Source organism: Galleria mellonella, unplaced genomic scaffold (genome assembly GCF_026898425.1).
Source record: "Galleria mellonella isolate WM207_F2 unplaced genomic scaffold, CSIRO_AGI_GalMel_v1 utg28, whole genome shotgun sequence".
In the NCBI taxonomy this organism is placed as follows: Eukaryota; Metazoa; Arthropoda; class Insecta; order Lepidoptera; family Pyralidae; genus Galleria; species Galleria mellonella.
Window position 1 is genome coordinate 541958 of NW_026442064.1, and position 27778 is coordinate 569735.

The 27778-nt window shown below is 34.9% G+C and overlaps 1 protein-coding gene across 4 annotated transcripts in view; it reads left to right on the top strand.

Annotated features, from left to right (window-relative positions):
• Positions 1-4930: 4930 nt before the first annotated feature.
• LOC113517842 (SET and MYND domain-containing protein 4) overlaps positions 4931-27778 on the top strand; it is a 29504-nt gene continuing 6656 nt past the window's right edge. The window contains exons 1-4 of one of the 4 annotated variants that reach the window (XM_031911503.2): positions 4931-4979; positions 17665-17938; positions 20165-20336; positions 23910-24089. In XM_031911503.2, coding sequence (XP_031767363.1) covers positions 17744-17938; positions 20165-20336; positions 23910-24089 — 547 coding nt within the window. In that variant the 5' untranslated portion in view covers positions 4931-4979; positions 17665-17743. The other 3 variants (XM_031911505.2, XM_026902578.3, XM_031911504.2) reach the window with 3 other exon arrangements.

Consider the following 27778-nt stretch of genomic DNA (forward strand, 5'->3'; position numbering starts at 1 on the left):
GCAATATTTGTGAGACAATTATATCTAAAATGATTACAAATTATAAATCGATAGCATTTGTAGAAAAACTGTGGCAGACGGACAAACAAAGTTCTTTGTAGTATTTCGTTACAGAACTTACCAGAACAATATATGAGACTTAGTAAGAACTTTTTAGAATGAAGTCGAATAAAGTTGGTCCATGGACCTCTAAAAAGGCGGACTTACTAACAGACATATAACTCTGTTCTAAATTAATATTTCTAAAATGTTTTATAATACTTATTAGCTCTTGCCCCCTACATTGTTAACGTGAATATAAGAAATAGGAAAACCGAATGAAATAAATCTTCTCTAAACAGCATATCAAAACAACTGAAGACCTTTTTCCATTTGGTAGATTTTGCGAGATGCCGGAAAAAAAATATACAGACAGATAGGCAAATTTCTAAAAATTATTGTTCGGCAAGAAAGGGTCTTGAGTGGCGACCCTATGATAGTTTTTTCATTCAAATATAATTTACATCTGTTTAAGGTAAATGTGAATAGGTTTGTGGGCCCGCGAGCTCCATCTTAGACCACGTCATCACTTTTCATCAGGTGAGATCATAATCAGTCGCTGGAGCCTTCAAGGGTAATATATATGTGGTGAGATGATACTCACCAATGTTTCAAAACTCACAAACATTTTGTTATATATATATATACCTTATATATATATGTGTGTGTGACATATGTATATATATTTGTGACCTATGCCGGGCCCACACGGCAATATATACTACAGGGGGAAAGGGATTGTTAGTAATGGAGACTGAGAATCCCATTGCTAGCAATATACCCAACCAGGTCGACCTTCGCGCGGTTCCCCCTGGAAACCATCATGGTTAATTCCTGATGAATTCATCATGATGCCTGTTTTCATTCTCATCTATCATCCTTAACTGGTGCTCCGCCAGCGTATCCCGTTAGCGCAGGCGGGGTTACCATACCATTTTCACCCAACAAAAACATATATATATACTACAATAAATATATGCATATACACCCGCATTTTCTCACTAAATAAATCAATTTTAGTGAATACCCACATACAATAACGTTTTTATCAGTTAGCCTATTTTGTTAAAAGTACAAGCAAGCATACAGCATACAGTTGATCTGATAAAGAACGTGTATAGGCCTATAGACGCCTACGATACTAGGGTGGACACACACACACACACACACACACACACACACACAAACACACACACACACACGCACACACACACACGCACACATCTGCATTATTTTAATCAGTGATGATGGAATAATAACTTCGCCTACGCTATCGAGCACTGAGCAATGATAGGTGAAGACGAAACAGATCAGGTGGCCTATAATGACGAACTCATAAAGGATTAATCAAGATCCACTAATAATATTTCTACCCCTATTTCATCCTCTTAAGAGACAGATTTAAAAAAACATATTTTTTTTTAATCCAGAAGCTTGTATACTATGATGAATTTTCCTTCACTTTTACTTCACTTTGAAAATGATGAATTCCCGAACAACCGTTCATCTTTTATTTTACCGCTTTAAGGGTGGAATTTTCAAAAAATACTTTAGTAGGCATTTAAATTATAAAGTGTACGAACTAGCAAAATTTTAATTTTTCATTCTCTATAGTTGTATGTTAATAAATCAGTCGTAACAAGTTATTAATATAGATAAATTTGAGTTGCACAAGCGAAGTTGCAAATGTGCAGATCTTACTTGCATGATAAAATGTAAATTTGCAGGCGCTTTATCGCGGACGACCGCGTACGTGCTGTGGTACGTTGATTAGCTTCTCTTGTTCTCGATGTTTTCTCTATTAACGCAGTACCAAATAAATAACTTATCTATTAATTTAATAGTTAAAAAGACTATTGTATATAGATACTTACCCTAGAACAGGCCTGGCCAACCAGTCGATCGCGACTGGTTGATTAGTCTAGTCGATCGTGGCGAGACAAGACCTAATATAAATTAGTAAGGGATTGTTAGTAATGGAGACTGAGAATCCCATTGCTAGCAATATACCCAACCGGGGGGAAAGGGATTGTTAGTAGTGGAGACTTAGAATCCCATTGCTAGTAATATACCCAACCAGGTCGACCTCCTCGCGGTTCCCCCTGGAAACTATCATGGTATATTTCTAATGAATTCATCATGATGGTCTAACTGGCCTATTTTCATTTTTCATTCTCATCTATCACCCTTCACTGGTGCTCCGCCAGCGTATCACCCATAAAAAAAATATACCTAACCATAGGGGAGAAAGGGATTGTTAGTAATGAGGTTAAATAGCCCCATTGCTAGCAATATACGCTCTCAAGTCGACCTCCACGCGGTTCCCCCTGAAACCATCATGATTAATTCTTCTCGAATTCATCATGGTAGGCCACCTGACCTATATTCATTCTCACCTATAATTTTCTGCTGGTGCCCGGTTAATACCGTTAGCGCAGGCGGAGTTATTATTTAATTTTTTTTTATACAACTTATAATGGCAAACAAGCTGACGGCCCACCTGATGGAAAGTGGCAACCGTCGCCTACAGACATGAGCAGTACCATGGACATAACAGAGTATACTGTTTCGCCCATGATACCCCCCATGCGTTGCAATCCCTGAGGACTCAGGTGTTATTCCTTTGTACCCAGTAAATTCACTGCCATAAATCGAAAAGAAAAGACGAAGGCAATAAAAGATACAAACTAATTTGAATTAATCTAATAAAATGTCAATTTTAATATAAAATACGTAAAACATTCATAGACGATAAATCTTCCAATTGATTTTATTTTACTAGTTGCTCGGAAGGCTGTATTAATCCAGCAGAACGGAAAGAGAGAAAACATTCTTTATTAAATATAGTTAACATCAAATTTAATTTAAAAAAAAAATGTATAAAACTCTCAACCGCTGTGAATAATTTTAAAAATAAACTGAGACATTTACTTGAAGAATAACTAACTGTGGTCTCCAACTGTTAGTACTATTTTTTTTTTTTTTATACAACTTAGAATGGCAAAGAAACTGACGGCCCACCTGATGGAAAGTGGTAACCGTCGCCTATAGACATGAGCAGTACCATGGACGTAACAGAGTATACTGTTTCGCCCATGATACCCCCCATGCGTTGCCATTCCTGAGGACTCAGGTGTTATTCCTCTGTACCCAGTAAATTCACACTCTATTATTTCAATTTATATTTTCAATTTCTCATTTTCGAAGCAAACTGTGTAATATTCTTATTTAACAAATAGAAATACTAGCAGATTTAATTTATATACATAGTTACACGATCAAGTCCACGAGGGGAGACCCCTGATGGACAATGAATGGCAACTATGCGAATCATTGCCTTCACGTTACCCAAGGGGCTCTCCTTTTATTTCAATTTTAAGGTATTTAAACAGCGAGCTTACCGAACGTCTTTTAAATGTTAAATGTTAAAATTTAACTTTTGTTCCTTCCCGAATATTAAAATAAATTATACAGGCACATGTTTATTTAATAATTTAAGTAGATATAAAATACATAGTCTGTGTCGATTGAAGTTATCGCAAATGTATACAATGGAATGGTAAAGCCAACGTGAGACAGTCCGTTGATGTCCAAATATTGGAACTATATAAATAAAAAAATATATATATATTTAATGAGGAAAAAGAGAACAGTCTCTTTTTACGGTAATTTCAACCAAAAGTACTTTTTATAATGTTCTATTGAATTTGATTTTAGGTACCTATAGACACATAGTGTGAGTATGTAAGAGGTCATAATTAAGTGTGGATAATATATAGTTACAATATCTATACATATATTGACACAATAACAGATATATTAGATATCGGTAATCCAATATAAAGTATCGAATTGAAGAGCCCGTTTGTAAGGAATATATTCGTATATTCGACTGGTATGGGCAATGGCGCCATGGATGGTCATCAATGTACAGAAGAACTTAGTATCTATACTTATAATAAATCTGTAATCTGTAAATAACTATCAGGGGGTGATTAGTGATCGATACTGATGCCAAAAATGCAATCAGTAAAATTTTTGTCTGTCTGTCTGTATGTTCGTTATAGAAACAAAAACTACTAGACGGATTTTAACGAAAGTTGGTACAATTATTCTTCATACTCCTGGGCAGGTTATATAGTATACTTTTCATCACGCTACGATCAATAGGAGCAGAGCAGTGAAGGGAAATGTTAAAAATGTCCACATGTGCGACGCCGGGACGGGCCGCTAGTATATAATATGGAGGCAACAAAATATACAGTAATCTATCAACAAACTCAAAATCATTAAATGCCAATGACTCTTTTTTTTATACAACTTAGAATGGCGGACAAGATGACGGCCCACTGATGGAAAGTGGTAATCGTCGCCTATAGATACACACAGAAATACAAATTTTAAATATTTTTTTCCATACAATACTACTATTATTTATTCCATACAATAAATTATTCATTTATATTTTCTTCATTCTGGCTACCCCATTAACTTTAACTTTTCCATGATGCGTAAAAAAATAGGTAAGTTAATCGGTTATCAGTTAAATTACCAGTTACTGTAACTGTCAACTGTAAAAATTATTATAAATTTGATAATTAATTTCAATTTGTTATGATAATTTTGCTTATTTAGGTTAATCCAAAAAAACAATAAATAAATAGACAATTTGGAAGATTAGTCTGTGTACAGAATTCGAACCACAAATATTTTTTTTAATTTACTCTGTTTCAGTCGTTCAGATTTAAAACATCTAAAGCAGCTACCTACCTATTATCTATATTCTCTATTCGCTCTTTCGATCCGCCAACAGATGGCACCATTTCTAATAGCATATTTTCGAAAATAGAATATAGTCCGAGCGAACTCGATTGCCGGCGTTAATTTTAGATGCGGCAGTGCGCCCATCGACAGCCGTCGTTCCAGGCCTAATAAACAAGGTAATTCTAGATTTTTATAATCCATTTTCGATATTTTTTTCCAAAATAATGGATATTGTAAAAAAACATATAGCGATTTATTCGAAAAATTTTAATATTTGGCTATTAAAATTTTTCGAATTGCCAGTTATATTATGTAGTGGTTATTACAGTTCGGCAAAATGTATTGAAAGTTTTTGTATCCTCCAAAAGTGATGGGTAAGTACTTTATTTATTTAAAAAATAACCACAACTTTACCTACGATTATTTTATATATGACTTTTCGTTCAGAAACTTATCTAAATGTAATATAACCAAATGTTATCGAAAATACTAGAATTATTTACGAAAAATCACAACAATATTTGCATTTATTTATATGAATATAACAGACTTTCCAAAAAGCCGGCTCCCTATCCACCCCTTGAGGATCTCGAAAGTAAAGCAAAGATTTATTAATTTAATTGGATCGTATTGTAATTTATAACCTAATACAAGTATTGTTACATATCATTTTCGCACGCATCTTGGTATAGTCACGCGTTGAATTCTTGACCAGTTGAGAAATATTTTGTTGAACTAATTATTTTTCAATTGTACCTCTTGTAATATTATTATTATTATTCCGTTCCCAACAGGTAAGAACGTGTTATTACGTTGGCCGTGTTCGTGTTCTTGTAAGTATGTTTTATATATGCTACTATGCATTAGTACCATGCAATTTAATATAATTACCTATAATGCTTATGGATAACCTTGTTATTAGAATGAACTCCCTGCCGAGGTTTTCCCTAGGGCCTCTATCCTCAGGGATCCCTAAAGAGAGAGACAGTATGGGATTCTTCAAAAAGGGTATATAATATGCCCTTTTATATACTCTGAAGAAACCTTAATACATTTTTCAGTGCCAACGCGCATATGACACCCCTAGTGTTGCAGGCGTTCATAGGCTACAGAGACCGTTTACCATCAGACGAGCCGTATGCTTGTTCGCCACCTTTGTAATATAAAAAATCCTCCGTAAGGCGGTTCGATTCTCGAAATAATACTAGTTTAGGGAACAAATTTAACTATATTTGCTCGGGTCTAGGGTCATCATCTGGGGATAAAACCTGGAATGGGTTGTACCTCCAGATGCTCAGTTCCTCGTAATGATGGGATGATTGTAATGTGGCGTTTATTGTTATTATATTACTGACAATGGACCTGTCCATATTAGTCCAACAGTGGGACTTTAAGGATAGTTAAATTTATATATATATATATATATATATATATATATATATATATATATATATATACAGTAATATTATTGTACTAGCTGCATCTTGCGACTCTGCCCGCGTGAATTAGTACATAGAGTGTTATGTGTTATTTTTATAACCTACCAGTGTACCAAATTTGATTAAAATTCGTTTAGTAGCTTTTGCATAAAAGAGAAACAAACATCCAGCTGTTCATCTATAAAAAGTTACAAAGTTTTACATTTACGAGTACAATATTATAATTAATATTTTATTTTTTATGCAACTTAGAATGACAAACAAGCGGACAGCCCACCTGATGGAAAGTGGTAACCGTTGCCTATAGACATGAGCAGTACCATGCACATAACAGAGTATACTGCTTCCCCCATGATACCCCATATGCGTTGCTATTCCTGAGGACTTAGATGTTATCTCAGTGTACTCTGTACCCTGTAAATTCACTGTCATATACCACCCTTCAAATCGAAACACAGCCATGCAAACACAACTGCTTCACAGTTGAAACATTCGTGTTTCAGCAACTGTGAATGGGACAGAAGCGCCCAAGCAAACGAATTTTGTACAAAGTCTCAACTGTGAAACAATTGTGTTTTGGTTCGAAAGGTGGAATATTGCAGTGAATTTACAGGGTATAGAGATACAACACAGCTCTCAGGAATGGCAACACATGGGCGGTATCATAGGCGAAACAGTAACAGAAAATATTCATTGGAGTAATAGATAGATGATTTATTTATATCTATTCAAAGCATACAAATAACAACAAACACAGTGGCGTGAATTTACTGGGTACAGAGGAATAACACCTGAGTCCTCAGGAATAGCAACGCATGGGGGGTGTCATGGGCGAAACAGTATACTCTGTATTGTCCATGGTACTGCTCCTGTTTACAGGCGACGGTTACCACTTTCAATCAGGTGCGCGACTAGCTTGTTCGCCATTCCAAGTTGTATAAAAACATATATATTCGACTTTTTCCTCGATTTTCATTCCATTTTGATAATGTTCCTTTATCGTAAAGTTTGCAAATGCACTGACTTGCAGTCAGTGCCTCTCTTTATGTACTCAATTTACGTATTATTCTCAGAAAACTGTATAAATGTGGATGTAATTACATTGTAAAGCTCACTAAAAAGGGCTTGTGATACAATTATAGCGCCTTCCTGTTCGATTCATGGAATATGCAGTCGCCACGCTCATTGAGGTCTTTGTAGTCGAGCTATTTAATGAGAAAAGTAGATAAATACACAATGTGTCACATTTATAATAATAGTATGCACATTAAGTTCTTTATTCTAATGATATTTTAAACAAGATTACATTCTAATCTAAGTTTTCGCATTACACCCCTACGACGAACAGTACAACTTCTGTTTAGATAAAAAGGTTTTTAGACCGTCAACTTTTTGTACAGTCTCGTGTAAATTATCTGAATAATTCTTAAACATTACTTTAGTAATCTGCAGGAATATTTGCGGTGACCAGTTGCCTTTATATAGGATGTTATTTTGAGAGTTACTTCTTTTTCAAACGAATTAAAAAAGAAGCAGCTTTTCCATTCTTTGCTTCTCCTCAACTCGTTGCTCCTCCTCAATTTGTTGCTCCTTCTCAATTTGTTGCTCCTCCTCGATTCGTTGCTCCTCCTCGATTCGTTGCTCCTCCTCAATTCGTTGCTCCTCCTCAATTTGTTGCTCCTCCTCGATTCGTTGCTCCTCCTCAATTCGTTGCTCCTCCTCAATTCGTTGCTCCTCCTCAATTCGTTGCTCCTCCTCAATTTGTTGCTCCTCCTCAATTTGTTGCTCCTCCTCGATTCGTTGCTCCTCCTCAATTCGTTGCTCCTCCTCAATTCGTTGCTCCTCCTCAATTCGTTGCTCCTCCTCAATTCGTTGCTCCTCCTCAATTTGTTGCTCCTCCTCAATTTGTTGCTCCTCCTCGATTCGTTGCTCCTCCTCGATTCGTTGCTCCTCCTCAATTCGTTGCTCCTCCTCAATTCGTTGCTCCTCCTCAATTTGTTGCTCCTCCTGAATTTGTTGCTCCTCCTCAATTTGTTGCTCCTCCTCAAATCCTTGCTCCTCCTCAATTTGTTGCTCCTCCTCAAATCGTTGCTCCTCCTCAATTTGTTGCTCCTCCTCAAATCGTTGCTCCTCCTCAATTTGTTGCTCCTCCTGAATTTGTTGCTCCTCCTCAATTTGTTGCTCCTCCTCAAATCGTTGCTCCTCCTCAATTTGTTGCTCCTCCTCAAATCGTTGCTCCTCCTCAATTTGTTGCTCCTCCTCAAATCGTTGCTCCTCCTCAATTTGTTGCTCACCTCATTACTCCATCAAATGTAAATCGATTTCAAATATTCTTTTTATCTGATAGGCTAAGCTTACATATTGGTTTTATAAAACTTTTGTTAAAATTAGTCAGTAATTTAGTTTTTAAATGAAAATAACTAATTTTGACAAAAATGAAGTCGGTTTTTTTTATGGGATTCAATTTAAATATTTCATGATCAATTTCATCAATTTTATTATGGTAACATAGCTCGAAGAACCGACATCCGATGGGAAAGAAAGGTTCTAGAGTGGCGACCATGTACGGGCAACCTCAATATAGGACAACCCCACACTAGATGGAGTGATGACCTAAAATATATTTTAGGGTGTCAGTGGTTTTTTTTTTATACAACTTAGAATGGCAAACAAGCTAACGGCCCACCTGATGGAAAGTGGTAACCGTCGCCTATAGACATGAGCAGTACCATGGACATAACAGAGTATACTGTTTCGCCCATGACACCCCCCATGCGTTGCCATTCCTGAGGACTCAGGTGTTATTCCTCTGTACCCAGTAAATTCACGCCATATCCCACCCTTCAAACCGAAATACAGCTATGTAAACACAACTGCTTCACGGTTGAAACACGAATGGGACAGAGGTACTCAAGCAATCGACTTTTGTACAAAGTCTCCCTCTGGCTGCAGGTGGTTTAGGACCGTTCCTTCTGACAGTCTATGGAGGAAGCATGTGCCCAGCAGTGGACAGATATTGCTGAAAAAATAATGCTGAATGATGATTATAAAACATAAAAAGAAAAACACTTATGGACATCATTTCGAGCTATATGGCCATGCCATCCTTTTGGACGAGACACTGATTTTCTGTGTCACCCAAAATGAATGCTTACTATAATATTGTGAATGTGAGTATTTTACTTGTCACCTCGATGCTTTGACAACTTACGTATTTGTTATAAAATTCGGTGTGAGCGTTGTATTTTTGGATCCCGGTCTCGCGGACAAAGTTTCAAGTACGAGTAAAAACTACATGCATAATAATTAACTAAAGTAGCCATTTTGCACAGTGATGATTCACTTTACAGTATTTACACTTCAGATCCATGTTTTCTTAAAAAAAAATTTTACTTACCATTTACTATTGGACCCCACGATGTATCAGTTAGACACAAATATAAGCAGTTTTTTTTTTTTTGATAGAAACAAATAAATTTTAATGTATTTAATTATATTTTTTGTTTTCTGTCGCCAGGGGGTCTACTATGAAATGAAAGTTCGAATTTTCGAGCTCAATTTCGTGGTTTTGTTCATACCAAAATCTACCCAGTAACAGGAGCTTAACATTTCGTTCGTCACAAATCCTACCATAATAGTCCAGAGGAACGATGTTTATATATTTTTAATAATTTTAAACGGCATATATTATGTAGTTTTAACATCAAATGTCTGTTTCGGAAATATTTCGGAAAATATTTCATGGCCAGCCCCTCAGAACTCGTATGGGTATAATCTGTTTTAATGAAGATAATGAAAAGCTAAACAAATTTTACTGTAACGTAATTAAAATAGAATTATTAACAAATTGAAATTAAATAATACACTTATTCTATTGCAATTAGTGTATGAATATTTTAATTTTTACGACCTACTGCTGGGTAGTTTTTATTTACTTCAATGTAATTCTGTATTTGAGCAACAATTGCGTAATTTATTAAATTGAAGTTTATATAAAAAGCAATAGTTGAGTTTCTTGCCTGATCTACTCAGTTGAATTTACATTTCAAACGGGCGGTAGAATAATAATGAAAATACTATTTAAAAAAATATTACATTTAAATAAATAATATTTCTTTCTTTCCTTCAAACGTTAATTTATTTATTTTTAATTGAGTACATTACAAAAAAATTATTGATACAAAATAGCATTCTCTCTCAGTCAACCTTTGGCAAAACAGTACAGTAGTTATGTGGTGAAAAACTGAAAATTGTTTCAAACAGTTAATCTGTAACCCTTCAGTGGACATCCATAAATCCCATATTAACACACCAGAGGGAGACTTTGTACAAAAATCGATTGCTTCGGCACATCTGTCCCATTCGTGTTTCAACCGTGAAGCAGTTGTGATTGCATAGCTGTGTTTCGGTTTTAAGGGTGGGATATGGCGTGAATTTACAGGGTACAGAAGAATAACATCTGAGTCAGGAATGGCAACCCATGAGGGGTTAATGGGCGAAACAGTATACTCTGTTATGTCCATGGTACTGCTCATGTCTACAGGCGACGGTTACCACTTTCCATCAGGTGGGCCGTCAGCTTGTTTACCATTCTAAGTTGTATAAAAAAATCATTAATTTTCTTATATGTATTTTTTATGGTAATGCATTTATATCATCGTCATTCTCATATCAGCCTTAAACGTCCACTGCTGAATATTAGCCTACCTTTTAGGGTTTTTTCCAGTAGTTGCCACGCTTGGCAGGCGGATTGGCATTTCATTTCATTTGCGCTGCAACCGCAGTTAGGCTTTAGAGATGTTTTAACGCTGCTGCCTATTCTTGCCCTCCCTTAGTCGTCTCTTGCGACGCCCACGGCAATGAAATGGTGACCTATTCTACCAAGATCACACTGCCAATATTTGAATGTTTGATGGAAATTGTGAATTGGAGGAGACAAACAAAATAGCTAATTATAAAATAGGAGAATAGAAAAATAATAGTTATAACTCAATCACAGAATCGACTGCCTTATGGTTCCGGCATAGAATGCGCTACCCTTTCCTTTCGGGGGGAAAGGGATTGTTAGTAATGGAGACTGAGAATCCTATTGCTAACAATATACCCAACCAAGTCGACCTCCTTGCGGTTCTCCCTGGAAACTATCATGGTTAATTCCTAATGAATTCATCATGATGGGCTAACTGGCCTGTTTTCATTCTCATCGATCACCCTTCACTGGTGCTCCGCCAGCGTATTCCGTTAGCGCAGGCGGGGTTACCATTCCATTTTCACCCATAAAAAAAAACCAGTGCTATGAGTTTCCTCAAAATAACACCCAATTCAATAAAATATAAAATTAGGTATCAAAAACAATAGTACTTTAGTGGCGATGTAATGAGGCTATTTAAAGAGGGCTAAACCGTTAAGATGACCCGGGTCACGTGTAGGGTTATCACCCTCCGAGTCTAGACGTGCATCGTACAGTCCTGTTAAATAGCATTGGAATATGTTAATATCACGATCGTGCACACCCTGTATTTTACACAGGCTCACTAAATGAGTAGTAAGCTAACAATACTCATAAAGTTTAATGACAAGCTTCAAGTCATCGTCATCTCCAACTTTAACTGTCTACAGCTAAATATAAGCCTTTCCCATAAGGGGAGTTTTGCTAGTAGTTGCCACGCTTGGCAGGCGGATTGGCGACCTTTTACACGATAATTGATATAATACTCATTTATATACCCCCCCCCCCCCCCCCCCCCCCCCAAGGGGGAGGCTTATGTTCAGCAGTAGACAGTTAAAGGCAGGTATGATAATCTAGTAATTACATTCTTTTATACCTCACCGTTCATACAGAAATACAGACAAATCCATATTTGTTTATTACTTTTTTTTCTATGTAATGCTTGGCAGAACTACGAGTGCAATAAGGGTACCCAATCAAATGGCTTTGCACAGTATTCAGCATTATATATAGTTACTCTAAAAGTGAAAAAATAAAAAAGTTATTGTGTCCATATTGCGTCCGACTGTACATAGCTGGATACCATCTCTCGGCTCAACCAAGATTGACATTTAACTCGAACTCCGCTACAAATAGGTACTACTGCCATGTCCTATAATTAGCTGTGATTTTTTCCAATACATTAGACACACATTAGACAATAGATGTCGCTGGCAGTTTTACTATCAATCATCAATCAATACATTAATTAAGTAGATTTTTTCTAACTTACCTATAACATATTTTTCTCAAACATGCTTGGAAATGTGAGCATTATTTTGACAATCTTCTTCGAGATAAATCAAAATTGCCGTACTGGCCAGATACATGCGGGCAGCGGCCGGCAAAAGTTGCATGAAAATCCATATCTGTCGTGTTTTGCGGCCAGATAAATTACTATGTAAACTCATATCTGTCCTGTAATTTAAAAATGGAATGACCTTTTACTTCGAAATATGGCTACCAAGGAGGTAACTAATACAAGGTTTTATTTAAATTTCGAACTGGCTTGCAAATAGAAAGCTGTTTATTGAAAAAAAAACAAAAAAATAAAGGAACATTATGGCGCGTAAAAAATTATTATTGTTCGTTATTCGTCATTGAACTTAAAAAGTAAAATTGTGTTTTTGATTTCCGCGCATTGTTTGAGAAAAGTACTATACAAGCCTTGGCCACAACTAGGCATTGATGAAAACACGTATATTTGCACGTTCGTCCATCAATGCCTCAGTTACTGGCCGCTGTTACTGCAGCTATTTATTTCCTTTTTTATACAGAAGTAATATAATATAGTAAATAAAATAATTTAATAAATTCAGAAATAATATATTTTTGTGCAATATACAATACTAGCAATCCAGCCCGGCTTCGCACAGTCAGATAGATTTTTTCAAAATATTACAATTGCCTTAATTAGTCACTGATAATCTAGCTTGCCATAGATTAAAGAACTTTATAATCGATTGAGCATTTTTTTGTATTTATCCAATTATCATCATATCAGCCTTTAACTGTCCACTGCTGTACATAAGCCTCCCCTAAAGGGGTTTTGCCAGTAGTTGCCACGCTTGGCAGGCGGATTGACAACCGCAGTTAAACCTTGGAGATATTTTAAGAGGGCCGCTGCTGCCTATCCCTCGTCCTCCCTTAGTCGCCTCTAACGACACCCACGGGAAAGGAAGGCATGGCCTATTCTAAGCCGGGAGCACACAGGATCACCACCATCCATTATCAAGGAATAATCAAACTTTACCCTTCATAATATTAATACACTCGTAGACTAGCTGTTACCCGTGACTTCATCCGCTTAACTGAGTTGCATTCACTAACCGGGATGAAAAAGGGGGAATGGGGTTGTTAGTAATGAAGTTTAATAGGTCCTTTGCTAGCAATACAACTGATCAGGTCAACCTCCACGCGGTTCCTCTTGGAAACCATAGTGGTTAATTCTTGTTCAATTGGTCACTACGGGCCAACTGACCTACCATCATCCTCACCTGTCACCCTTCACTGGTGCCCTGCCAGCGTATACCGTTAGCGCAGGCGGGGCTACCATTTAATTATCATCCATTAAAAACAAACCAGGATGAAAAGTACCCTCTATCCTTCTCCATCTTATAAACTCGTAGTACTTTAATGTATACCAAATTTTACAACGATTGATTAACTAGTTATGTCGCTAAATGGCAACAAAGATATAATAATAATAATAAAATCTTTTATTTTCAGGTATATACTCATAGTTTACAGTCATTACGATGTAAATTTATTTATAAATAATTACAAATTTTACATTATTATATTATACGTATAAACTATTATTGTATTATTAAACTATAAACTAATTAATAAAGTACCAATTTAAATTATATTTCTATAAATTCTTATATCGTCAGGTATGCAGTGACGAATGCTGTCTTAACGCATACTCTTTAACTTATATATCTTATATATCTTTAACTTAATAATTAATTATACATGACAACAATAACCTAATTAGAAGCTACCACATATAATTAACGAAAATTTAATTACTTACAAGTCTAAATAATTAATAAATGTATGTACAAACATAAGCTAAACGTTGTTAAAACCACTGAATGAATAATTTGCGATGGTTTTTTCTTATGCATTTCTTCTGCTGCTATTATTAAATATTGGCCGTGTGGTCCCGGCATAGAATAGGCCACCCCTTCCTTTCCCGTGGGTATCGTATGAGGCGACTAAGGGATAGCAAAAGATGGGCAGCAGCGTCCCTTTTAAAACATCTCTAAAGTCTGACTGCGGTTGCTAATCGGTTTGCAAAGCGTGGCAACTACTGGTAAAATCCCCTAAGGGGGAGGCTTACGTTCAGCAGTGGACAGTTAAAGGCTGACATGATGATGATGATGACCATTAAATATAACTATTTCATCATCCCTACTTTATATCATTGAATACAGTGGAAGCTCATATTCTGAAGTATATTATAAAAAAAAAATCTTTCAGCACCACAAAGCAATGGAGGAAGTTGGGGAGGAAGAAATTATTAGTAATGGAGTCTAGCTGACCCATTGCCAGCAATACACCCTATCAGGTCGACCTCCACGTGGTTCCCCCTGGAAACCATCGTGACCAATTCTTGTTGAATTCGTCACGATGGGCTAACTGACCTGTTTCATCCTCACCTATCATCCTTCGCTGGTTCCTCGCCGGTGTATACCGATAGCGCGGGTGGGGCTACCATTCCATTATCACCGATTAAAAAAAAATATAGGTAGTTATTAATTTGACTTTACCCATTTTGTATATCTTACCTGTGTAAGTAGGTAATTCCATTCTGATGGTTTTTTAATGGCAACATATTTCTCCTTGTTGGTCCCTTGCCAATTTCGTCAATATTAAAAAGAATGTAATCCAATTTTAATGATTCTTTATATAATGGACAGATTTTCCTCCATCTTGGTGCCTTGCTAATGTTGTTAATAATAGAAACCTTCGTAACTTTTTTAGAACAAAAAAAAAATAGCAAACTGTACTTGTATTAATTCGACCACTTCATTAAATTACCCCCTTATCTACTTATAAGTAAAATTTTTATTAATACAATGAAAATTTAACTAAACGATCTCTGTATATGGGAAATATTTAGGAAAAAATAATATGAAAGGTCTTTTTTTTTCTATCTGCCCGTCTGTCTTTCTGTATATTTGTTCCATTGTCACGTAAAAACTACGTCTCTCTAATTCTATGCATCTTACACAGTTATATTTTTTAAAGTCCGACTTAAAACTGGCATATATTGCCATTTAGAAATAATTTATCTAATTGATTTTGGAACATCTAAAATTTACATGTTAGAAGTCGCAAACATAAAGTTAGTGCCAAAATTTTGTTTATCACTAATTAAACAGTTTAATCTATCAATAAATTTCATCATCATCATTTATTTTGTGAACAAGAGGTACATACATATGTGATGGTAAAATACAATATGGTACTCAATTATCAACTTTATAGACATACAAAATATATTCATTTTTACAAAACATGAAAATTAAATTAAAAAATCCACCACAAAATAATTTAGTTTAATTAAAATATCAAATCCGCTTGTGATCTCTAGAAACAATTGAATACTCAAAAGTCCTATTTGGAAAATATTTTCATTATTATAGTAGTACTTATAAGAGAGAAAGAAAAACCTAACGACTTAAGTAGCTATAAACTTATTAAAGTCACTTTCCTTTGCGTCATTCTAAAATAACAAAAGAGCGGAGCTAATTCTGAGCTTCGTATTCCCAAATGAAAAACAGCGAAACAATCTTGCCCGGTATAAAATAGGTACGGATCCTGGGAGACCGGAGCATGCCCTACCAAGCGTTTTATAAAAAATTACTCATCCAATTATTTTTTTGACAAAAATATAAATATTTTTATTGTATGTATTTTTGTTTATGTATTTTACGTAATTGTAAGGCAAAATTTCATGGAAGATTAATGACAATAAGTAATCCTGTTGTTCAGACTGTATTCCTCACTGCATACCTGACGAAGAAAAAAATTATAATAAAATTATTTAAATTGATATTTTATTAATTAGTTTATAGTTTAATAATACAATAATAGTTTATATGTATAATATAATAATGTACAATTTGTAATTATTTATAAATAAATTTACATCGTAATGACTGTAAACTATGAGTATATACCTGAAAATAAAAGATTTTATTATTGTTATTATTTGTACGTGACAATATTAAGTATATTTTCGCGTCAATTTAAATAATTAATTTAAAAAAATAATTTAAATTAAATTACACATATATCCGTCCATAAATTACTGGGCTGTTTTTTATTTTATTTTATTTTAAACTAACTTTCGAATTTTTGAAAAAAAATATGGCTTATGCTAGTAGATAATAATGTACGTGTAGTTTGTAAATGAAATAATTTTTAAAATCAGCAAAATGCGTTGCCATTCCTGATAACTCAGGTGTTATTCCTCTGTACCCAGTAAATTCACGCCATATCCCACCCTCCAAACCGAAACAAAGCCATGCAAACACAAATGCTTCAAGGTTGAAACACGAATGATACGATAACGGCGTGTTTAAACTGTTAAAAACGTAAAAAAACGTAATTCCTCGACTAAATCTCGTACGTCCAATGGTAGGGGGCGAATTCACCAATTAAAAATGTATCGTATACCAAAGCGACGTCAACCGTACCATTAACTATACAGTTAAGTCAATGAACGTTATATAATAACAGAATGCCGAAATACGTGGAATAATTAAACACGCCGACAGAACTAGACCTCAGTGTGGGAACTTCAAAACATGTCTTATGTACTCGATTTATATAAATATATACCAGTTTATCTTAAAACCAGCGCTACATTTTTCAACCAAACAATATAAACAAAAAATATAAGTGACCAGATTTAAAAAAAAAAGAAGTTCTGAATTCAAATTAGTTTTTTTGGCGACTGCCTTCCGCCTTTTACGCAGTTCAAAACCGATAGTTATCATTCTTTCAGTTTTATACCCACTTAAATTTGATAAATTTCCTAAATTTGCACCTGTCGTTTGTAATCCATTGCAAATACACGTTCTTAATTTAAACAACAACAATATAAGCGTGCAGGGTAGATGCGAAACAATTCGTATTAGGGTACGTAAAATGGCTCGAAGGTTCTAGTAGTGTGTTTGTTTGCAATCGATGTGTCTTTTTCGCGGTACAAAATTATATTTCTATACATTTATTGTTATATTTAAAGTTAGTATCGTATAATATAATCATTATAAATGTTACAAATGTGAAAAAAAAATGTTTGTTTGTGCTTTAAAAGTTCAATAAATCAGACAAAAAGTGCGTGGTTTATTTTTATCTTAATCATTTGATCAGTCGAAGTTAATTAGTGGGTCTTATTTTAATTGCTTGTTACAGGCAGTGCCCTAGCCGGGTATATCCCGCTTATTAGTGATTTTTCGTGATATATCAAGGAAAATAATCACACAAGACAATCATGGCTCGGGTGTACGACAACATCGACCCCGCGTACGCAGCCACCTGCAGCGACGTCACGCTGTGCTCCAACAACAAGGGATTCTTCAGGAATCTAAGCGAGAATCTGGTGGCCATCGCTGACACTGAATGGCTGGAACGATTGGAGAGAATGGATGAAGAGAAGAGAGTGCAAGCGGTGAAGGACAATAAGGAGGTACTGTGACTTTTTTTTCTTTTAAATCCTTTTCAGATCAACAGAGAACTAACTTATGTTTAATAATATAATAAAATTGATACAAAAAATAGGAGAAGATGGAACAATATTTTTTAGAGTTGTTTTCTTGTCTATTTGTGTTTATTTCGGTATCACAGAAAAAACTACTGTTTAAAATGAAATGTGCCCCTGATGGTGTAATGTACAATGTAGTATTTTTTTTATACAACTTAGAATGGCAAACAAGCTGACGGCCCACCTGATGGAAAGTGGTAACCGTCGCCTATACACATGAGCAGTACCATGGACATAACATAGTGTACTGTTTCGCCCACGATAACCCCCATGCGTTGCCATTCCTAAGGAATAAGGTATTATGAGTTTGTACTGTGTAAATTCACGCCATATCCTACCCTTCAAACCGAAACACAGCCATGCAAATGTATGGTGAATGATATAAGATTATTATCCAGGTGAGACAGACTTAGTTCGGGTAAAAGCTAGCGTAATACCTCTGGTATTGCAGGTGTTCATAGGCTACGGTAACCACTTACCATCAGGTGGGCCGTATGCTTGTTTGCCACCTCAGTGGTATGAAAAAAAAAGCTAGTGAAGAAATATATGTATTTTGAATTAATATGTTGAAAATATTAATGTCTTATTATATATAATTATTTAAGTTAGTACCCTAAAATGGGTAAGGCATGGTATAATTTTAGACTCATTATGCTAACCTATATTGTAAAGACGTATTTTTTTTTTAAATGGATGATAATGGAATGGTAACCCCACCCGCGCTAATTCATCATGATGGGCTAACTGGCCTGTTTTCATTCTCATCTATCACCCTTCACTGGTGCTCCGCCAGCGTATCCCGTTAGCGCAGGCGGGGTTACCATACCATTTTCATCCAATAGAAGAAAAAAATACACCACCCGCGCTATCGGTACACACCGGCGGGGCACCAGTGAAGAGTGATAGGTGAGGATGAAGCAGGTCAGTTAGCCCGTCATGACAAATTCAACAAGAATTGTTCACGATGGTTTCCAGGAGGAGCCACGTGGAGGTCGACCTAATAAGGTATATTGCTAGCAATGGGGCTATCAAACTCCATTGCTAACAATCCTTTTCCTGCCTGTAAAGATGTATTGTTTTGTTTCGAAATATGAAAGTCAAACAACTGCTCGTGCGTTTTAACCTGTATCCACACACAACTCTATTACATCTCGGGCAAAGAGCAACCTGCACTCTTAACCTGATTGCGGCGTCAATGTACACATGTCTTAATGAATAACCCTTACCGTTCTCGTAAGGGGAACTATTTACAGCGTATAGAGAAAAGTGGACTTTAATCTATAATGCATACGATTGGATTTACGATACACCTCTTCTTCGAGATAATGTGACATATAGCCACATGTTGCTCGCTTGCTGGGCTCACAGTATAAATACTAGCGTTTCATTTTAATCAATATTCCATAGATATTGAAGCTGTTTCGTTTAAAGGATAAGATATGGATAATATCTAACATTGGGCATAACATTTAAATCCTGGAAAGAGATAGTTAATAATGGGGACTAACGTCCCCACGACTAGTAAAATATCTTTCGAGGTCTTCTCCTCCACGCTATCCCCCTATTAATTGTCCCCTATATTAATTCGCATTGAATTCACGATAGACCAGTTAATTTGACTTCATACTCACCTATTTTTTTTTTTGATGGGTGAAAGTGGTATAGTAACTCCGCCTGCGCTAACGGGCTACGCTGGCGGAGCACCAGTGAAGGGTGATAGATGAGAATGAAAACAGGCCAGTTAGCCCATCATGATGAATTCATCAGTTAAAAAAACATAGCCTAATAAAAAAAAAATTATTAAGCTAAGTTGGTCTGAATAAAGGCTACAATTTAATACGTACATTATTACACCTTTGATGCTTCCCAACTAGTTCTGATTTATATTAATTTTCACGCAAACAAACAAACAAGGGGCTCTTGTCTGCGAGGAATAAAATACTGCTACAGTATTATGTTCATTTAATAATTATCTTTTACACTATACATATTAATTTAATTTCAATAGTGTACTGATCTTCCAACCTCTGTCAATTTAGTGGTACGACCTTTGACTAAGTAACAAACATTCAAACATCCATACATTGAAATATTCACATCACAAAGTTTCATATTTTAATTTAATTTAATTTTTATTTTAAATCTGTTTAGATAATGGAAGCTATAGGACAAGTATTATCAAGGATACAACCACTGCACAGAGGAAAAGATGCGAGGGTGTCTCAGGAGAAGTGGCAGTCCGCTAAAGCTGCAATGGAGGCAGGAGACCTGAAGAAAGCATTGGCTCTCGCTAGCCAGGCTATCTTCAAAGCACCACTTCCATGTAAGTTTTTTCTTATGTAACTTAAAAATTAAGCTAACAGGTCATGGACAGCCATCACTATAATCTACAGACGTGAATTCAGACATGGCCCACCTTGGAAGTCACAGAATGGATTGCAATGCCAATGGTACCCTTCATACTTTGCCATTTCTGAGGGCTATGATATTATATTTTTGTACACTGTGATTCCACTGCCATATCCTAACCTTGTGCCCTAAGTCAAATGGTCACGGTATTAAAAGGGATAAGAAAGATAAGGGATACGAAAAGGAAAATGGTAATAGACAGATAATATAAAGGATTAGTACTATAGGTACTACACTATCTTTGTTCACACGGTCTACTCAGATAAGCCATAAAAAATGTCCCCTAGAACCTTCAATGCAGTGCATATAATTTTATTCCTGCATTAATCATATTAATTTTATAATAATTCCTCTTTTTCTTTTGCAAGGTCAAATTTACTCGCGTGACATTTTTGTACGTTCTAAATTTAAATAATTTATAAATCTAATGTCTGATGATGAAATTTTTCTTCATTTACCATTACGTCTCAATCCATATGTAAGGTTTCTAACCAATGTTAATCTAGTAATGGTTAAAGCCACTATTTATACTGCACCGTAACTCCAGTATCGTAAATCTAATATTGCAGAATACGGATACATGTTGCAGTGGGGCGTATTTTAATTAATTCAAGAGAGCATAGCGCACGCCGTACTAGTCGCGAGGCACAGAGCTCTTCACACTCCCTAGACATTTGTAACCAGTCTGTGATGATAGGGAACGATGAAAATAGGTCATCTAATTAGTCCTTTATTTCTTAATAAACTCAGGATAATCAACACTTAGTGAGAGGAAGTAGTTCTTAGTAGCGAGGACTAGTAACCCCATTTGTTAGGTCGATCTGGTTATTAAATGACTTGGGCAACAGAAATAACATTATGTTAAGATGAATCCCTGGTCACTCAAACATTCATGGAAATGTAACAGCTGACCAATTAGCAAATGAAGGAGAAAAAAAGGTCCGAATAGGACCAGAAACTTATTATGACATACCTCGAAGTCTAAACCTCTGACATCTCAAACTCACAAGCTAATAAGTAGCTAATAATAGCTGGCTCTTGTTGCCAGGATTAAATCACTCGAAAGTCCTGATTAAGGGGTTTACAGAAAATTGCTCTAAAACATTATTTTTTTAAAGTAAAAATAATAGGTGTGTATTAACAAGGGCTCTCACTAGACACTGAAAATTAAACAAGCATTTGGTCCAACTAGGCTTATGCCCAAAAAGTGTTTGTAGATTTTGTCGCAATGAGAAAGAAACGCCGCACCATTTAATTTATGACTGTAGCCCACTCACACATAAACGATGTATCTCCTTTGGTAAATACACTTTATATCCTGAGGAAATAAAAAACATCGCTACAAAAAACATCTTAAAATTACTATTATTGATAGGAATTAGCAGCGGTCTTTAAAAAAGGGCGAGCACCAAAGATTATAGAAAGGTCGCAGGGTCACAGGATTTTCTGCTTGGAAAAAACCCGTCTTTCAATAATAATAACAGGTCGATCTTCTAGTAGTCGCCGCTTATTTGACTTTTGCTTCACTTCTACCAGCACATCATCTTCACAGTTTCCCGCCAACGTAAACTAAGAGCACAAGCAGGATTACCAGTCCTATATGTTACAATAATAAACTAGATGATTCAACCGTAAAGCAGTTGTGTTTGCATGGCTGTGTTTCGGTTTGAAGGGTCGAATATGCCGTAATTTATACAGATACAGAGGAATAACACCTGATCCTCAGAAATGGCAACGCATGGACGGTATATTGGGCAATACAGTATACTCTGTTATGTCCATGGTACAGCTCATGTCTATAGGCGACGGTTACCACTTTCCATCAGGTGGGCCGTCAGCTTGTTTGCCATTCTAAGTTGTGAAAAAAAATGCATATATCGTTACAAAATTTCGCGTTTATTATATTGGTAGGAATAAACCAAATCGAGTTCAGATTTTGTAGGAAGAATTTTAAATATTTTACCTGTTTACACCTAAAGCTAGGCGTGATGTACGTATGTAAGTTTATATGTATTTACATAAAGTCGTGTCGCATGTTAGTAAAATAAATTTAAGTTTTCCAACATTAACATCCCCTTTCGCTGTTACCACGTTTACTGCTGTTCTAAAGTATTCTAGACACATTGTAGCGGTCACTTGAGATAAAACCATCAGTGTCTGACAATGTATTCATATTTACTTTGTACTCGTGTCCCCACAGTTCAGTTTTTATGGCACTAAATATATATCTTATACAACTTTTCTTAAATGATCATTTCTATCAACTTATTACTTTCTGTTATTGCTTAGCTTCGCAAGTGTGCAATATTTGTTTGTATAACTTTTAAACTGTTCAAGGCATTTTACTAAAATGCTTGCCTGGTGCTAGTGCTGGTGCTAATACGCCAGTATATAAAAGTACTGCATTAATATTCTCTAAAATTTCAATTTCAAAATGAACGGTGTGTTTAGCATTTTGAATTGTGTTTATATAACTTCTCCGGCACCCCTCACCTCCGCGCACCGTCTACTAATCTCGCATGGCGAGCGGCAGCGACTACGCAATAATTTTAACGGCTTATTGTCCTATTTTACATTATTTTCTGACCAATTGCTTTAAATAAGATGTTATAAAAAGTAAAATTGATCATCCAAATTTCCATTTAGATTTAACTATTTGTTTTTAACCGCCGACGCAAAAACAATTGGATACCTATATTTAGGGTTTGTGAAAAAAAGTTATTCGCCATTTTGTGGCGGCGGCTATCTTGGATTTGGAATTTGTCATAGTGTTTAGTATTCTACTACTTTTATTTAATACCTATATGAAATGAAATGAAATGAAATGAAATGAAATGAAATGAAATGAAATGAAATGAAATGAAATGAAATGAAATGAAATGAAATGAAATGAAATGAAATGAAATGAAATGAAATGAAATGAAATGAAATGAAATGAAATTAAATTAAATTAAATGAAATGAAATGAAATGAAATGAAATGAAATGAAATGAAATGAATTGAAATGAAATGAAATGAAATGAAATGAAATGAAATGAAATGAAATGAAATGAAATGAAATGAAATGAAATGAAATATTTATTTGCATTTTTATATTAATGAAGTTGTGAGAAAATATGCAATCCGACATTTTGTGGCGGCGGCCATCTTGATCTCCATCAAACATAGCTAAAAACACTTCCGACTAACTCACCTTTCAATTAAAAAACAAAATCAAAATAGATTCATCCTTTCGGGAGCTTTGATGCTAGAGACAGACACACACACAAAGACAAACTCGTCAAACTATTAACACCCCGTCGTTTTTGCGCCAGTGGTTAAAAATAAAAACCTTCATGCTTTCTCATTGTATTAGATTGGTGGGAAGAGATCTCTTTCAGGAATAAGGCCACCCTTACAATATTTATAACTGTCTTATCTATGGTATATAATTCACAAACCCCATACACAATATATATGGAAAAATTACTGATTCCTAATTCATTAGGTATCGACGAGATAATCGAGGGAGGATCTTTAGCCATGGGTCTGTGGCTCAGATCCGAAATCTTGCTTCGCTTAAACCGCCCCCGTGCAGCACTAGAAGACCTCAAGATTGCGCTGAAAGAACGGCTCCCTGCCAGGATGCGGGCGCAGTATTACTGGCGAATGGGCGACTGCTACAAGGGTGAGTCGCTATAAAAGATCAGTCCAGAATTAATCGCTCGATTTGAGATTTTTTAATGTAACTTAACATTGCAAACAAGCAAAGATATATATGTAACGTGATTATAGACATACATAACACTGTGAATATGGATACAGCGTGATGCAGGGCCGTAGCTAAATCCATATTTAAGGTAGGGCAAAAAACTTTTTGGTAGAACAGAAGCCATAATTATGTGACTATCGAAAAATCGATTCTTGACTAATTTTCTTGGGGCATTTCATTTTAAGGTAGGGCTTTGGACCTTTTAAGGTAGGATGTTGCCGCTCAATGCCCCTCCCCCCTAGCTACGGTCATGGCGTGATACCAGATACTTCCCATGCGTTGTCATTCCTGAGATCTATGATGTTATAGTTCCATACCCTATAATTTCAACTTATAATAGCAGACGTGCTGTTAACTCGCCACGGATATCACAGAATACACTGTGATGTCCATCATACTTCATAATCGGTACTATTTCTGAAGCGTTACCACTATACCCCGTAATGTCACTGCTGTACCGTGATTGAATTAGGATAGTGCTGTTTTTAAGTTAGTTGTTAGTTACATAAGTACTAATTATAATATTTTAACTGTAAAACTTCATTGATTTATGTATGTTTTAGTCGAAATTTTAACAAAACTTAAAAGTATTTATCGTCGATTAATTGTTCGATCTTTTACCAAAACAACAGCGACAACCTTTGTGATGATTTCTCAATAAATTTAAAATCAATAAAATTAATATCATATTTATTTCTTCTTTAAGTTTGAACGTAATTTGTGATACGTCACGTTGATGCAGGCTACGAAGTTTAACAGAACTCAAATTTGAAAGTTTCCAGTTGGGAACTAACCGTAATTCGGGTGAAAGGTTGAAATATGTCAAATCCCTTATCATTAACTAGTTATATAATTAAACCATGGAAAGATTTATCTAACAACATTTGCGTGGGTAGTCGGCGAACTCGAGGCATACTTGACTAACTCCAATTATTTTTAACCTACTCTCCCAGGAAACTTCCATGATCCTGTAAACAAACGGAGAGCAGAAAAAAATAATTGTTTGCTTTGTTTTCTACTGATAGAAACAAAATATTCCCTTTAATAAATAGGCAGTACGACGTATAATACCAACAATAGTACATATTATGTGGTCGTGTTTTTACGAGAAAACATTATTACTCGCATTAAAGAGACTTTATATTGAATGGGACACTTTTTAATATAAGCTTCTTTATAATAATTGATTTAATACTATCATCTTATTATTATTATGTTAGAAATATACTTTGTCTTACCTCTCTGCATGCCATGTCACCGTCTCTTTCTATTTCATGCACACATGTAGCGAAAATGTATCTATGCCGACATTTAATTATGTAAAAAAAAGTGCTTATTTTAATTCAGACACTTGTCCCATAACGAGATTATCTATCTATCTATCCTATTTAAAAGCTGCGCTCTTGTCGATGAAGCTCTTGCTTCTAAATTATACTTCATGAAATATCTCGCCGCAGACAAATCTTTATTTTGTATAGTATATTTAGAAAATGAATACTCCGAAGTTATCTTGTCCAAATAATTTCAAAATTAAATTAAAATTCAAAATATAATCTAAGATTTAAGTCCAAATTAAGAAATAATGTACAACATTTACCATTAAGACTTTGTAAATGTCAAGTTTTAATGGAAAATCTTAGGAATTTTACACAATACGAGGTTTTACAGTAACACATATGTGTCTTAGTGAATGTAGATGTTTATTATGGCTATACCTTTAGGCGAGCAAACACAATTGTTGATACAGCAATAAGATACAGCAGAACAGAGCCGCGGGCGTTAATATATTAAACTGCACTCATTTATCATTATCATTACCATACAAAATCATTAGAAGACGTTATTACACTGAAAATGTATCTTTTATCTCTTTTATATCTTTCATTACTCGAAATTTCTTATAGTTTAATTATAATTTATTAAATTACAAAAAAAAAAATCCATAAAAAAATCGATAAATGACCGCAACAGCCATATAAAAATCTGCATCTCTAAACAAATATCTGCGTATGCATTGATGGACTCGCTAATGCAATCGAAACCATGAAAAAAATCTCGAGCACAGAATAGAGGGAATATCTTATTTTCTAGGTATTCTGTGACTCAGATGTAGCTATTTCCTTCCATCAGATAAACTGGCTGCCGATGACAATTCTATTTATCTCCAAGGCTTGTTATTTAAGAGAAGCAATCCGAGAAACAAACAAATGCAAATTGCGACTTTGTTTTATACAATTTAAAGATAAATATTGCAGTATTATATTTATATAATTATTTATAATTATACAAATATGTAGAAATATTTTATTTATAGTTAAATACATAGATTCTAATGTAACTAGGTTATTCGAATAATTAACGTAGGCGATAAGTCGAGTATCGTAACTAATTAGGGCCCTTAAATTAATTGGAGGTCGTTGACTGAAAACAAAAATTATAAATTGAATAATAAAGTATAACCTCAATAAAACATCTTAGCTTGAACACGAGCTGGTTACTAAAATGCGATCATATAATGTGAAGTTAAATTTAGTATCTATATAGGTAGGTAATCTATAAATTAATGCCACTTATCTTTGTAATTTTATAACTCAAAAACGGGCTCACCTATCCAAACCATATATTTAGGCTTTGTTCAGACTATTTAGTAGATGGTTTATGTGAAGTTTGCACAAAATCGGACGAGCGGTTCTTCATTTATCACATTTTTTGTAATAAATGACGGATCATTTTGTTAATGGAGATTTTTGTGTCAAATTGAAACTTTTTTCAGTGTTGACAGTACAAGCGTGTTGTTATATCATTCATGCGGTCATTTCATTTTGTACGTGCTTCGATTAAAGCAAATTGTCAGCGTTAATTATTGCTTAGCGTTTATATTTTTAAACTTTAATATACTATTTAATTTTTTTTTATTATTTAATTTTAAACGGAGCGAAGAACGTACCGGGCTGCTAGTAAAATTATAAATACGTGTACGTGGGTAACATTGGGATATTGGAATATTCCAGAATATTCCAATATCCCAATATTTGGGAATTTCAATAGAACCACCTGAACGGACCGATAAGTTGTGCAGAATGTAACTGATAAATACTTTTTTTCTATTCAACTGGTTGATCACATTTAGGTGCCTAATTTTGCGTAACATTCCTAAAATTTCACTTCGACTGAAGGAACGCAAATAAGATGAAATAGAAATAAAAATAGAAATTTTTGGTTATGTTTCGGTTTAACTTAAAAAAAAAGTACTAAATAAAACAATAAAAATGAGGATAGATACTGATTATTCTTGTGACAAAATTATAGACGTTGTGTAACGTATTACGTACGGACAGACTGACATTGCAGGTATAACCTTAAGCTATAAGTTATGTTATACTAATAACAGACTTAAATCTAATTAACTATATTCACTTAAAATTAATTACACTTCAAAACAATAATAATTAGAACGTAACTCATTACTCCCGCCAAATCAGCTTCGAGCTTATATTTTGTAGCTAGATTGCCTTCTTGTTTATCTAGCTTTAATAAATATGTTATTATGTTTTTTCTCTTTTAGATTACTAATCCAACATACTTTTTAATCTAAAAACAAAATC